This window comes from Trachemys scripta, chromosome 5 (assembly GCF_013100865.1).
Source record: "Trachemys scripta elegans isolate TJP31775 chromosome 5, CAS_Tse_1.0, whole genome shotgun sequence".
NCBI lineage: Eukaryota > Metazoa > Chordata > Testudines > Emydidae > Trachemys > Trachemys scripta.
In genome coordinates, this window is record NC_048302.1 from 9,831,192 (window position 1) to 9,845,615 (window position 14,424).

General features: G+C 45.6%; 1 protein-coding gene across 1 annotated transcript in view; it reads right to left on the minus strand.

Moving 5' to 3' along the window:
* PARM1 (prostate androgen-regulated mucin-like protein 1) overlaps positions 1-14,424 on the minus strand; it is a 42,684-nt gene that overhangs the window by 7,998 nt on the left and 20,262 nt on the right. The window contains exon 3 of the mRNA XM_034771324.1: positions 4,198-4,980. Within this exon, the coding sequence (XP_034627215.1) occupies positions 4,198-4,980 (783 nt within the window). The remainder of the gene's footprint in view (positions 1-4,197; positions 4,981-14,424) is intronic.

Consider the following 14,424-nt stretch of genomic DNA (forward strand, 5'->3'; position numbering starts at 1 on the left):
CTGTTTTTCTTTAGGAACTCCTCTCTTCTCCCTTCCGTGGCTCCCCTGTCCCCCTCTTCCCACTGCTGGGAACAAAGATTCCTCCTTTGAGAAAGAGGGAGCAAGCGTCTGGCACCAGCTGTGGATGGGTAGAGGGTCAGCTCCCAGCTGAGACAGGCAGAGCTCGGGAAATGTGGAAGTGGCCATGCCAACGCCCATGACACCATGGTTAGCTGGGTGTCCTATTTTCTACACTGAAAGAATTAATTTTTACCTACTACTGCTCAGGACAGCCAGGGCTTCCTTCTGTAACAAGTCGCCCATCTTACTTCAGCCTCTTAACTACACTCACACAGCACCTTTCAAACTATAGACTTTATCATTGCCCTATGTTGTTTTAAACAACCCCTCTGCCCCCATTGTCATTTTGTGGCAAAGCTGTTACTCTATTTTACCAGATAGTAACACTTCTTCCCCCCCCTCCTCCCACATAATGGGCACACACCCACTGCCAACTGCGAGCCAGCAGCCGCTGCCAAGATCCATTTCAGGGTGTATCTCATTCAGCCACCTTGGCTTTCCAGCACCAGGAAATGTCTGTGTGCCGACGAGAGATCACTCATCACTTCTGGTGTATGGCACCTCTGTCCATACTCTTAACCCCAAAGGACACCAGCTGCAAAGATGTTTAATGTCAGCTTCTGAATATACTTTTCTCATGACACAGGAGGAAAATCAACTCTGAAACATGGCTCCAGATCCTGTGGTTCTAGGATCTTGAGACTCTCCTACAGAAAAAAACTAAGACTGCTCTCACTGGAAGACACTCCTCATGCCCTTACACCAAAGGTGGGCAAACTACGGCCCACGGGACCCTCCTGCCCGGCCCTTGAGCTCCCGGCTGGGGAGGCTAGCCCCCCGCCCCTCCCTTATTGTCTCCCCTCCCCCGCAGCCTCATCTCACTGCACCGCCGGCGCAATGCTCTGGGCGGCAGGGCTGTAAGCTCGTCGGGCAGCGCCGCTGCAGAGTCGGGGCCTGACCCAGTGCTCCGTGCTGCATGGTGGCGTGGCTGGCTCCACCGGTGCTCAAGGGAGCAGGGGGTTGGATAGAGGGCAGGGGAGTTCAGGGGGGTGGCTAGGTGTTGGGGTGATCAGAGGGTGGGGAACAGGGGGGTTGAATGGGGGCAAGGGTCTTGGGGGGCAGTCAGGAAGGAGGGGGGGTTGGATGGGGCAGCAGGGGGCAGTCAGGGTCTGGGGGGCAGTCAGGAAGGACGGGGGGTTGGATGGGGCAGCAGGGGGCAGTCAGGGGATGGATGGGGTATGGGGGGGCCATCAGGGAACAGGGGGATTTGGATGAGGGAGCCCGGGGTGTGTGTGTGTCAGGGGGCAAGAAGCAGGGGGCAGGGCCAAGCCACGCCTGGCTGTTTGGGGAGGCACAGCCTCCCCTAACCGGCCCTCCATACAATTTCGGAAACCCCATTTGGCCCTCAGGCCAAAAAGTTTGCCCGCTCCTGCCTTACACTACCCTTCTCTGTAAATCAATGCCTTCCACCTTGGGGGGGCCGTGGAGAGACTGAGTGGACACCCATGTCCACAAAGCCAGCATAACTGGCCAGTCTCATGCTGCTTGTCTGTGTGCCCTACGTTCAAGAGGAGCTACAATTAGCCAATGCAGTTAAGTGGAGAAGATACTGGACTTCTGCCTGGGGAAAGAAAACAGTCTGAGAATTCCTCCTATTAACTCCTTGTAGCTCCTCTTAACCACGGAGACCGAAAACGCTTCCAGCAGCATGGGACTCAGCCGGCACTCAGCCTTGGCTGGGGGAAACGACAGGCTGAGGAATGAATGTTGGCTTTAATCTTTGAAACTACCGTGATTTGTACATAACCATCCCACCAAAATGTCAGGTGGCTGATTCAAGGTGTCTCTCCACCTGTACTGAGGAGACACGGGGGCGTAGTGGAGGAGGAGTAGGGATGTCTTCGAGCAAAGCGGAGGAAGCACATGCAGTGGCTTGTGCTGGTATTAAGCATGCTGGCCTGGGACCCAGACTGTCTGCCTGTGAGTTTGTCTTGCAAAACCAGCAGAACTTGTATCCATTACTTTAAATCCCCTCCCAACATCCTATTCTGTTTTCCCCCAGAACAAACCCATTAAGATAAGAACAGACCCTTTCTACCCCAAAATAGCTCGTATGCCCCATGAAGATGCAGCCTGATAGCACTTTGATCTACGTTGCATGTATGAAGTGGTTTTTACTGCACTCTCACCTGTAGCCATAACACTGTCATCCTATACCATAAAATACACTTGGGTGCAAAGGCTGGGCCAGAGAACTCATAACTTCTTGTTTTACTTTACAGGGCTTGATGAGTCAGCCGTAACGTGCTGTTAACTCTCTAGATTTTGGCTGTTAGACAGAGATCGCTCCCACTTGTTCTGCTTGATGAGGGGGAAGAAAAGTTAAGGACTAAAGGAATGTGATGAAATAAACAAAACAGTTGGGACTAGATGGCACAACTTCAAACAACTCCTGAACTTTGGGGACTTTTGCATCCAGATCTGTATTCCAGTTGTGCCTCCATCTCCTTTCTTTATACAGTTGGGATGGTTCACAACACATCTACTAATCTCTAGTCTCCGTGAATAAGCTCTTTGGTGCTGTAATGCAGGAGAGTGCTGAATGAGGCATTTGAGCACTCGACAAATGAGATGCTGTTTATTTGTGTCTTTATAGCACCACTACTTCCTTGCCCTCTCTTAAAAGGGTCACTTTGTATCACAACTCACAATCATCCCTGTAGCTGATGTTTAATGCTATGGAATATGCTGCAGACACTAAATTTAATCAGAAGAAAAAATACACACTGATACATCACAGCACTGTAGGGCTCCCCCAGATTTCAGGGTGACGGGGACTGATTTTTCTCTAGAGGTATCACCTGCGCGTACACTGCATTTTATTCAAAATTCAAGGGAGCAGGAGAGAATTCAGTTTGGCAGAAGTGCCTTTATTTTGTTGTTTTTTCCCCAAGGTACTTGGTCAAAGTGAATGATCCTGACTCTAGCTCCTTGAACGGTGATGGCTCCAGCCCTTGGAATAGGCCAACCCACCCGCAATGAGACTGGGGGGGAAAATGCCACCAAACAAGTTTGAAAGATTGTATAAAGCTTGCTGTAGCCTCAGTTTTAAAATGTCTCACTCTGTACATCAAGTTACCGGATTAAACAGAATGCCAGGTATGGAGAGGACAGGAAAGAATCGGTCTGAAATGAGTAAGGTCGCCCATAATGAAGGACATTGAGATAATATCCTGATCATGGGAATCCACATTGATTCACGCTATCCCTGGTCTATTCTCACACTAGCCCTTCATAGGGCAACTTGCCATGCTGACATCACCATATGTGGTGTATGTACGTACACACAACGCACCTTTGACCACTTTTCAAAGATAATGGATTAGTAGGTGATTATATCTGACCTTCCAAACATCTAAGATGCCATTAAAAGCCTGTGCCAGAATGTTGTCGTGTTATTTCCTCCATACATGGGGAATTTCCCTTGAGCTCTGGCATTGACTGAATTTAATCCTGAACCAGTGATTTGTTTAAGGTCCAATACCTCATCCATCAGGACGAGAAGAAGTTATATGCCATTAGAAAGCCATGAATTCTTCCATTTTTCTAGCAGGATAGGGTACTTCTCTAACCACGGCAGGTTGAGATTTCAAACCTTAAAACTGTGTAGAAAAGTTATTGGATAACTCTCAGAAAGGTTTCTAAGTTCACTGGCCGTGGGGAAAGGGAAAAGTGTCCATTCTCATTAGAAAACGCGGCATCTATGGTCAGCAGATCTGTTGTGGTCTCCTAGTCTAGAGTGTAGGAAGTGAAATTCTTATTGAAACTTAGAGCTTGGTGTCAGACCTGTCAGAATATACCCAGTCATTGTTATAACGTCTTTCTATGAAGGGATCACAGGTGTAGAGGAGATTCATAATAAGGCAATACCGTGTGATGTACATAAAACACAGCTGTAGCTCCTGGGTGACTTTGTTAATATTACAAGTAACATGACAACACTTCCTAGGAATAGATGTAAGTGTTCTTTTTCTCACCTCTTTGCCTCCTGCCTAAATGCCCCCCAAAATAACAGGAGAAATGAAGCACTAAAGGTGACAGCATAAATAACGCACATACTAAAATCATCTGCCTCACCTGAACTTAAAGCACGCTGGACTTCTTCCATGGTGACTCCTGTGGAGAGAGTGGTGCTATCCATGGAGACGGCCTCCGTGACCGACTTGGTTGCCAAAGTCACTTGAGATGTTTGTCTGATCACTGGGCCTGATGAGAGGGACTCTGGGGGCATCTTTTTAGTAGAGGCATCCTCTGTAGCGGGGGCTGCTGTGGATGCGTTTGGCAGCTGGGTTGTGTGTTGATTTGTAATGGTGGTCTGTCTGGAGGAACCTGCCGATGACGACGAAGACGAGGTATTAGTTAGGTGAGAAAAGGTGGTTGCTGGGGTCTCTTTGGGAGGGGTGGCTGTATCTGGAGCTGTTGTGGGAGGGGTGGCTGTATCTGGAGCTGTTGTGGGAGGGGTGGCTGTATCTGGAGCTGTTGTATTTGTCAGGTTGGAAACTGAAGTCCCAGAGATGTGTTCTGTGGCTGTTGATTCTGACCCAGTGCTTGAGGACGGTGACGGGCTGGTGGCTGAAACATTTGCTCTTTCTGTATCTGAGGCAAGATGTGTAGTGGTAGCTGACAACTCTCTTGTGGTGTCTGAGGAGATTGTGGTATTGCCCTGTTCTGCTGGTCCTGAGGTGACTTTGTCTCTTGAAGTGGTCACTGTTCCTGCTGCTGTTGATTGTAGCTCGTTTGCTGATGTACTAGTAGCAAGGGTGACATGGACAGTTTGAGTTGATTCTGATGCAGTGGTATTTCTCACAGAAGGACTGGGAGAGGATGTAGTTTCTGAACGTGCAGAGTGAAGACTCAGTCCTGAGGAGGAGAAGACACACAAATGTTAACATTGGAAAATTGTTGTGACAAGCTGCACTCTGAGCACACAGCGAAGGGTTTGGAATGAGTGGCCAGTCAGTTAGTTTTACAACAGGCAAACATCCCTTTCAAGGATGAATGAAGTAAGGAGGATTTCAGTTACCACTGAAATAGACGGTACAAATGAAAAATCATGTTGTAAAAGTTAAACTATTTTTGTGCTTGCTTCCCACTACATTTATTTATATCAAATTGGGGGCACTTATTCAAATAGGCTGTAATTTAACTCAAACACGGTTGGTAGCAGGACAATAACATGGCACTGAGCAGTAGCCTTGGGAAGAGAACTTTGTTCACATGAGTGATATCGGGTTACACCTTAATATCCAGGGTGGCTTTGTGTATGTTACAGACTGTCCTATAAGGGTCCTTCTACAGTAGGACAACAACCTGTTTAATGGCTGTCAATAACTCCTCTCTTGGGTCCCTGGAACTATTATCTGAGGGTACATCTACACTACAGGGGGGAGTCGATTTAAGATACGCAAATTCAGCTACGTGAATAGCGTAGCTGAATTCGACGTATCGCAGCCGACTTACCCCGTTGTGAGGACGGTGGCAAAATCGACTTCTGCGGCTTTCTGTCGGCGGCGCTTACTCCCACCTCTGCTGGTGGAGTAAGAGCGCCGATTTGGGGATCGATTATCGCGATAAATCGATCCCCGAGAGGTCGATTTCTACCCGCCAATTCAGGCGGGTAGTATAGACCTAGCCTGAAACTCAGAGCTGGTTGAAATTTTCAAAATTAAAGCGGGGAAACAATTGTTTTCTCTTCTGACCAGCACCTAATGGAATGGTTTGATTATTAGGACACACCATGCCAAACACCGTTTTCCATTGTTAAGGAAAGTACTAGCAAATCTAAAGAGTTTTACCATGTCTTCTATAACTGTATTGAAAACAGCCTGGCCCAGGTACGCTAGCAGCCAGCGATTTGAGGCCAATGGGACCTTCTATTGATAGTCATTAACAATGGGTCATTTTCCTGGTGTAGACAGACCCCAAGAAGAGACCCCTGGATCCTAAGCTAGATTCTGAGCCATTGCAGCAAAGATTGACAAAACAGCAGCTATATTTGGTTACGCGAGAGACTGCACTATTTTGATTATTTTGCCTCTGTTTTTATTCTGAGACCGTCTTCCACCAGAATGTTCATGCATCCTACTTTCCAGAGTAGTTAACCATCCTTAGGCGAGAAGCTCTTTTAAATGAACCATAGCTGTATGATATGAAGCATAATTAGATTTGGAAGGATTCGATTTTTTGGTAAATGTCAGTAAACGATTTCTCAGTACACAGGCAAACTGATGAAAACATATTTCCACTGATCAAAATGTACAGATAGGCAAAGTAAGAAGTCTGTATCACCACTGCTGCTCGCGCACCAGCGTGAGCATTACAGTTTGATTTAAGGATATTTCCTTTGTATATTTTGACATGGGATGTTGCCAATTTAACTGTTATCAAGCTTTAAGTTTTTGAATCTCAGCATCTACGGTCATTAAATAATTGTCTGATCCCCCCCATAATTTCCCAGAGCTGTGAAAATTTAAATCTATAATCAAAAAGTATTTAAAAATAATTATTAACAAACTAAATAGTCTGCCAATCTAGGTATACTTCAGTAAACTTAGACCAATGTTAACTAAGCTATGAGAAATAACTCATTCCAAGTGTAGGATCAAAATATTGTGATGACCGTAAGAATGCTATTGCCATGTTGAATCTATTCTCTCTGGAACACAATCACTTAAACTCAGGGCAGCAAATTATCTATTGAAACATTTCCTTCTGTTTAAGGCCTGAAAATAGAGACATCTTCCCCTGCTGCTTGTATTATCTGCCTACTGCAGGTGAAGATGGACAGGCTTAGTTAAACTGAATGTTATCACTTAATTTGATTTTCTAGAGACGCTTTTTTCACTGGAACACAGAAGGTACATCTACCCAGCAAAAAGAACCCCATGGCAGCGAGTTTCACGGCTCGGGTCAACTGATTATAAAGCAAAACAGAAAAGTCCTGTATTGCATTTTGCCAACAATGCAATATTTAGCCTCCTGCTCGGTATACCAGGAGTACTATATAGGGTGACCAGATGTCCCGATTTTATAGGGGCTTTGTCTTGTATAGGCGCCTATTACCTCCCACCCCCGTCCCAATTTTTCACACTTGCTGTCTGGTCACCCTAATACTACACTACATGCAAACTCACCCATTCACTCATCTGCACACTGAAGAAATATTACCATTCATTTCTAAAATCTGCATGTACTCAACTCCAGCACTCCAATATTACTTTGATCTACAATGGCCTTTCATTGAAGCTCTGTCGCCTTTGACCTGTCCTTCACTGGCTTATGTACAGGATGGATGCCTTGTCACGGCAATAGATAAGCAAACGACACAAAGTACTGTACCCAAACATCTTGCCAACCTGAATTGCAGCATTAGCCATGGGTTTAACATCTCTACCTTACGATGCTGGCTTGTTTCTGATTGCATCAAGGTCAGAATTACACACAAATCCAGATGGTGTTTATGTATGCTGGATTGGCAGAATTTGTTTGTATCTATGAGAGCACACCTATTAAAAAGGCCACTGCTGTCTCCATTTTGGGACTGCATGTTCAAAACCACCAATTATATCTATAAAATGACCTCTGTAGGATTTCCCTCCATGCTAGCTGCAAAGTCAGGGGGGGACAAAACAGGTATAAGAGCTACACTGAAAAATATTTGAGAGCGCTCCCCTGGCTGTAACAGCGTGGTAAGCCTGAAGCTATCAATAATGCTGCAGGAAGTCTCTTTGTATGTAAGAATGCGCAGACCTGGGGAAATAAATTGGCTCATTCCTGGTGTGCCTCAGAAATGATTAAAAAACTCTTTTCCAAAGTCAGTTTCTAGAACATCTAATTTACCAACCCCCGCCCCCCTCCTTCAGTCTCTCTGGCCAGCAGCTTTCTTTCAGCAAATAGCACTTCAGCACCTGTGTAGCAAACTCAACCTATTAACCCCCGCTGGGCACCTGGAAATAACACAGAGTGTATCCTTCCGCCTCCCCACCCCTTTCCACTTCCTTGTTTCTTTCTTAGCAGAAAGATGAGTCAGTCTTTTCTTTCTTCTCCTCAGCAGCAGACTTCAATTTTTCTTCTAATCTACTAGGCCAAATTCTATCATCTTCCTTTGTGTTAGTTTGGCTACAGAAAGAACATGCAGACAATACATTGCCTCAGACTAATTTTTATTCTTGTGACATTCATTTATTTATGTCCACGGAGCAGCGCTTCAAATGCTGTGGAGTCACATTCATTCAAGCACCAACAAGCAACACAATTAACTAATTATAATATGCTACAACTTAGACTCTGTGTGGGTGGCAACTGTTAGGTCAAGTTTCATCATCCATTATAATTTCCTTCTTTTGGCTGCTCATTACAAATTCTTTGTGAGCTGAAATTTTTCCACGCTTGGTCTCCTGTGAAGGTGAAATTCCTAAGTAGAGTTGGTTGGAGAAAACTTTCAAGGTTTTGAAAGTTGACTGGAAATGGTCTACGAAGAACTCATGCATGGGTAGTTACTTCTGAGTCATTTTTCCAGCCAAATATGGAAAAGAGATTCCAACGTTCAGCGCGTGCTCTCGCTCTCTCTTGGAGAACTCAAGGGATGGAAGTTAGAAACTTCAAACTTGTCTTGATTTGATGATCTCATTTAGACTTGAGGTCAATTGGGTGGGAAGACTTACAGCTGAAAAGTTCTAATGTGTGCAAAAACCGAGTGAGTTTAAGAATTCCTCTCTGTTTGGAGGTGCATTTTCAGAACTTACTACATAAGGGCATCCCCGCTGAAGAGCTGTTTAGAGGTCTCGGGGTGGGAGGTGGGGGATGATTATATGTCAGGGAGGTGCAATACAGCCTGGAATTCCTAGGCACATGGGGCAGTATTCATGCTGCTTCATTATTAAACATAAGACAGTGCAAAGTGTCTCTGTATCTGTGTGTGGCTATGGCCCGGTCTCCTGTCCCTTTTTTCTGCAGTGGCTTTTGGGGGAAAAGAGTTCCTGCTCTGCAATTGTGCATGGCTACTGCATTGGGAAGGCTCCGGGGGAAAAGCTCTTTGTATCCTCCCATCGGTGCCCCTGCTGAAAGCAGTCTGGCCCTACATCTCTCTCATAGCTCGGGAAAGTAGCTGTTAAGAGCAGCGGTGGATGAACCTGGAAACTTTGAGGCTCAGGTATTCGCTCAAGCTTTGTAGCGATCCCCAAACCAAACTCCTCTCTGGGCTCCAGGGATGGGGTCCTAGAGCTCAGTGCTCCTCTAAGCTGCTGGCATAAAATGTTGATAGCTGAGTCACGATGCACTTGTCTGTTGAACCAGAACTTGCAAGTGCTGTGGTTTTGATACAGTGGGCTGGAATGCAGCCAGTTCACGCTCCCACCCAAACCATTCACCCAGCCTTTAAAAACTGCAGCCCAGGCAGCCAAATCTTCATACTTGCAAAATGATTCCATTGGGAACGCTCCGTTGCCACTGCTGACGCAGCAGTCCAGCAAAGCAAAGGGGGCAGGGCGCTGTGCCCCACAGGATGGCAGCCTGCATAGCTGTTTAAATGCTGGGCACAAGACGAAACGGATCAATATTCTCCTTTCACCATCTAGAGAATTATCAATTTGTGTGTGTGACTTTTTTACTAGTGCAGGCTTGCTCCTATTAAACCAAAGAGAGGGGCTGGTTGGCAACACGCAGCCACACGGAGATAGGCGGAATTGTAGGGGTGGTGTTGAAAGCCGCACGCTGGCACATAGTATTGCAATCAGTGTTTGTAAAGCCCAAGGGCTCTTGAAATATACAGGAAGCTTGACATTCGGGTAGGCAAGTAGCACCTCTGCTCTCAGGTACCCAGCCACAAGACTGTTATTCTGTGGTGGGGTTTAAGCTGCAAGTCCCACAGACTCTCTAATTTGAGGCTTCTGGGGGAAGATAGTGTGGTTTGGGGGACAGAGCACTGTGCCCCCCGAGACTTGGGGGGGCGGCAACCTGGGTTTTAATTACTGGGCAAGTCACCTCACCGTGCCTCAAGTTCTCCATCAGTGAAATGGGCATATCTGCCTCTTTTGTGAACTGCCCTGATGTCTGGAAGAAAAGTGCTGTATAATTCTCTCCACCCAACCCCTGCTCACACCTTAGCCAGACCAGCTAGACTGGGCTGCACATACTCCAGGGCTGCCGGTCCAATCGATCGCGTGCTCTCCAATAAAACAGCGCTCCGTTTGGGCTAGCAGGGCTCAATAACTCAAACGTGTGAGGGCCTCTGAATGAGCAGCTGCGCTGTACTCCTGCAGAACTCATTAACAATCCCCGCGGGCTAAACTCCTTGTGCGCGGTGTGCTTTCCCCCTCCGCCTGGTAAGCGTTCAGTGAAAGTGGGGGCAGCTCTCAGAATGAGCCTTTCAGCAGGATTAAAGAGCAGAAGACAGACAATTAGAGCACTAATCGTTTCATATGAAAAAGGTGGGGCAGTCTCAACAACCCTGGCTCCATTATATGGCATCTATTCTTTTAAATTCTCAGCATCATGCAAACAGAAGGCTGCAGATTTAGAACGGGGTTCTACTCGTTTTTATGGCTGATTCAGTTAAACGTAGAAGGGATTTTAAAAGGCACCAATTTTGAATTCCTCCTCCTTATTGGAATGTGTGCTACGTAGTTGCTGCTTACTGGTCGTCTACTAGCTAACACTTCCACTGGAAATTGCAAACACGTGTATACCAGGGCCAAGGTTTTAAAATAGTCCAAAGAAGGCTCCTGGGGGTTGATTTTTTTTTTTTCAAAAGCACCTAAGGGATTTAGGAACACGAGTGCTATCGAAAGTCACTAACTTGTGAGCCTAAATTCCTTTGCTGTTTCTGAAAATCTCCCTCCTAAGTAAACAGACTGATGTGCTGAACGCTCAGCAGTTTTAACTGCAGGCTCAGGACTTGTGAAAATCAGGCCACCTGACTTTAGACTCCTGTTGTTAAAAGTCATGTATTTTTTTTCTCCCATTACCTCCTTGCGTAACCATCTCTTTAAAACCAATCTAAATTCTAATTTCTAAAACTGAACTTGTAAAGGGCATTTCACCTTCTCGTGCTTGCCTGCCACTGACCCACACAACAGCCAATATATCCGAAGAAGTGGGCTGTAGTCCACGAAAGCTTATGCTCTAATAAATTTGTTAGTCTCTAAGGTGCCACAAGTACTCCTGTTCTTTTTGTGGATACAGACTAACACGGCTTCTACTCTGAAACCTTTCTTTAAAACGTCATCAGCAAACACATATTTCTTGAATGGTTCTTATTCCTAAAATGGGTCACTTTTTTACAGGCTGCTGCCATTATAGGTTTTCCCTTATAGTGAGAGAATGGTATGGTAGATCTCAAATCAATGAAGGCTACACTCAGAAAGACCTCAAGACTTCTGGAATGTGCTGCTCAAACAGTTTCACTTTTGTTTCTACTGCCTGTCCCTCACATTTATCTCCAGACTTCTTCTCCTTATCCAGATCTATTCCGCCCCCAACAATCTTCTGTTCATTGAACTTTTTGAAACTTTGCACTTTTAGAGAGAGGTAAGGGATTGACTCTGTTTACACAAATTTGCAGAGGGACTATAGGCTTGAGGTCTGTTATTTCTCACCTTCGTATATTATTTATTTATTTAAAACATGTTTGCTGTTAACAAGCATGTTATCTCTGGAGACACAAATCCACAGTTTGAGAACTGCAAAACTAGGCATCTTCTAGACTGAGCACTGAGTCCCGTTGGGTAGATAGAAAGATTAACCTAAATAATCTATACAGAAGCCCTTGGAATAGGGTGACCAGACAACAAATGTGAAAAATCAGGACAGGGGGTGGGGGATAATAGGAACCCATATAAGAAAAAGACCCCAAAATTGGGACATCTGGTCACGCTACCTTGGAACCCTATAAAATTGGGTCCCTAATCCATGAACTATTGGAACTCCTTTGCAAAATTTTTCTTCAACATTACATGAATATATAGTCCCATACTATAGAACTAAAATTTATAATCCCTATTCCATGATGAGATATCTTTGAGCTGTTACGTATGTTAATTACAACTATCTTTAGATTGGATGTTTTCCTCAAAAAGCATTTTATAAAAAAAAATCCTATTTTATTTTTTATTATTATTTTTATCCACCCTCCAGGAGAGTCTTATGGCCTGGCTGCTGGACAGGGGTCTACAGACTTTCCCACACTGTGGTCCGATGGTAAATGCCCCAGATGCACCATAGAGGTATAGCCCCAGCTGATAGGGTCCATTTATGGCCTGTTGAGGTGCTAATGCTACGACACCCATACAGGGATACTCAGGGAAACCCAAGGCCTATAGTAGCAAAGATGCTAGTCTGATAGTTGGTCTGTTACCAAAGGAAATCTCAGCCTGGGGGTTGCCTGTGAGTGGATGGGACAATCTCCTTCCGCTTTTTTCCTTTTTCCCTTTCATCGTGGTGATGGAGGTGGACACAGAAAGATGCATCAAGGCTGAGTTCCAGGAGGCGGTAGGGAGCAAAGCAGACTCGTGACACAGAACTCTCTAGAGCAGTGGTCTGGTTTTTGTTCTCTGGTTCCTGGTCTGTGAAGCCTGTTTGGTGAGGGATGGGAAAGGAGGGCTGAGTAACAACACAGTGTTTGGTTGCCAAGATTGTTTGCTGTCTTAGCGCTCTCAGGGTGTACTGTGCCTTTAACCCTTGAATCAAGACCAGCCACCCCTCAAACGATTCCATAGTGTAGGTTCTATCCGCCCAGAGATTCTTGTGGGCCCCATTCTCTCCTGATGCTGCCCCTCCCCTCCAGCTTATAAACTATGCCACATCCCTGTGTCAAGCTGCGGCGACTGCATGGGAAAGAAGCATGGTTGTACATCCCGTCTCTGATGCCATAAGGGCTATTCCTTTTTATTATAAAATGTGGCTAGTTAATAAATTTCAGTAAATAATGAAGGTGCTTCTTTGTTACGCTTGTGTTAAGGGAGAATGAAGTCCTTGGCTTGTAGCTGCAGAGGTCTATATATATCTAACAAACTGAGTCTTCAGCCAGGAGCAAGTGCACATCAGCAGATGGACCTGCAAACAGGAAGTGCCGTGGAGAAGTAGTTTATGATGGAGATCCACTCACTCTTCTTCAACATGAGGAAATGACTAAATAAAACTCTCCTCTTGGCAAACCTGAAAAATACTAGTAGCCAAGTGTCATTTTTCTTTACTCTGGTGGTGGGGAAGATTCCTATAGAGTGCACGATGCGGAAAAAGATGCAGGTTACCCTTGGGTTCCAGCCCATTTCAGTTTCTGGAACTTGAGTTCACTTAGCGTCACACCGGGAACAACTGAAATCAATGCTGGCTCCGGCTGACCTCTATAATTTTTAGCAAAAGGGATTGTTCCCCCTACTCGCCTGATTACTCACTGTTGCTGAAAAATGAAGGGTAAGAATTCATGACTAGAGCCAGACAGCCCACAAGGCCGACTAATACACCAGGAAATATTACCTTCATTGCTTAATTTGTTTGCTGGACACCAAATGCTTGTGCAGTACAAGTGGCAACTGCCAACACTTTCTCCTGCAATATTAGTAAATCTGCTAATGCCTGGGCCTGTACTGTCATAGCCAGAGCCACTGCTGGCTTTCTCTTGTCTCCGCGCATTGTTGCTGTGAAGTTCTTTGGGATCCACCGGAATGCTGGGCCACCTCCATTGTGGACAAACACTATGAAATACATTAGTCCAAGAGGCCAGAAACTGGCTGTAAGAACTTACTCCCTTAAGATGTTGCACGAACAATGGTTCAGTTGATAACTACCCTCTCTTTTCCAAGAAATCATTGTAACTTCAGCGTCCTCCTTTGTGAGAGCATTTGAGGTTATTCAAATAGATCAGTCCAACACACTCATTTAGGGTACAAGCTACTCTCGCGTAAGGCAGAAGGGGATGGCATGCAATTTTCAGCAGCAGGCAGTATTTTCTTGTCTAACACAGGGATGCTAAGAGCACAGTTTACAGCAAGCATTGTTAGGTAGTGACCTCCTGTGCTGAAAATTGTCAGGTCAGCTGGCTGAGTTTTTGAGCAACTTGCAAAGAACAGACTGCACAGCAATTTAATGACTGGAAGTCAAGGGAAAGGATGGTACGTGAAACCCCATGATGCTTTCATAAAATCTTGAGCCACTAAGTAGAGGGAAGGGGATATTTTGAACAAATAGCTGTCCTGAGACAACAGAGGAGGTGTGTGTGTTTTTTACAAGGTGTAGCCCTCCTGTCTCTTGGAGAGGGAAGGCATTTTCTCCATCTTTCTGCGAGTTCAGGTGGCAGTTCACCATGTA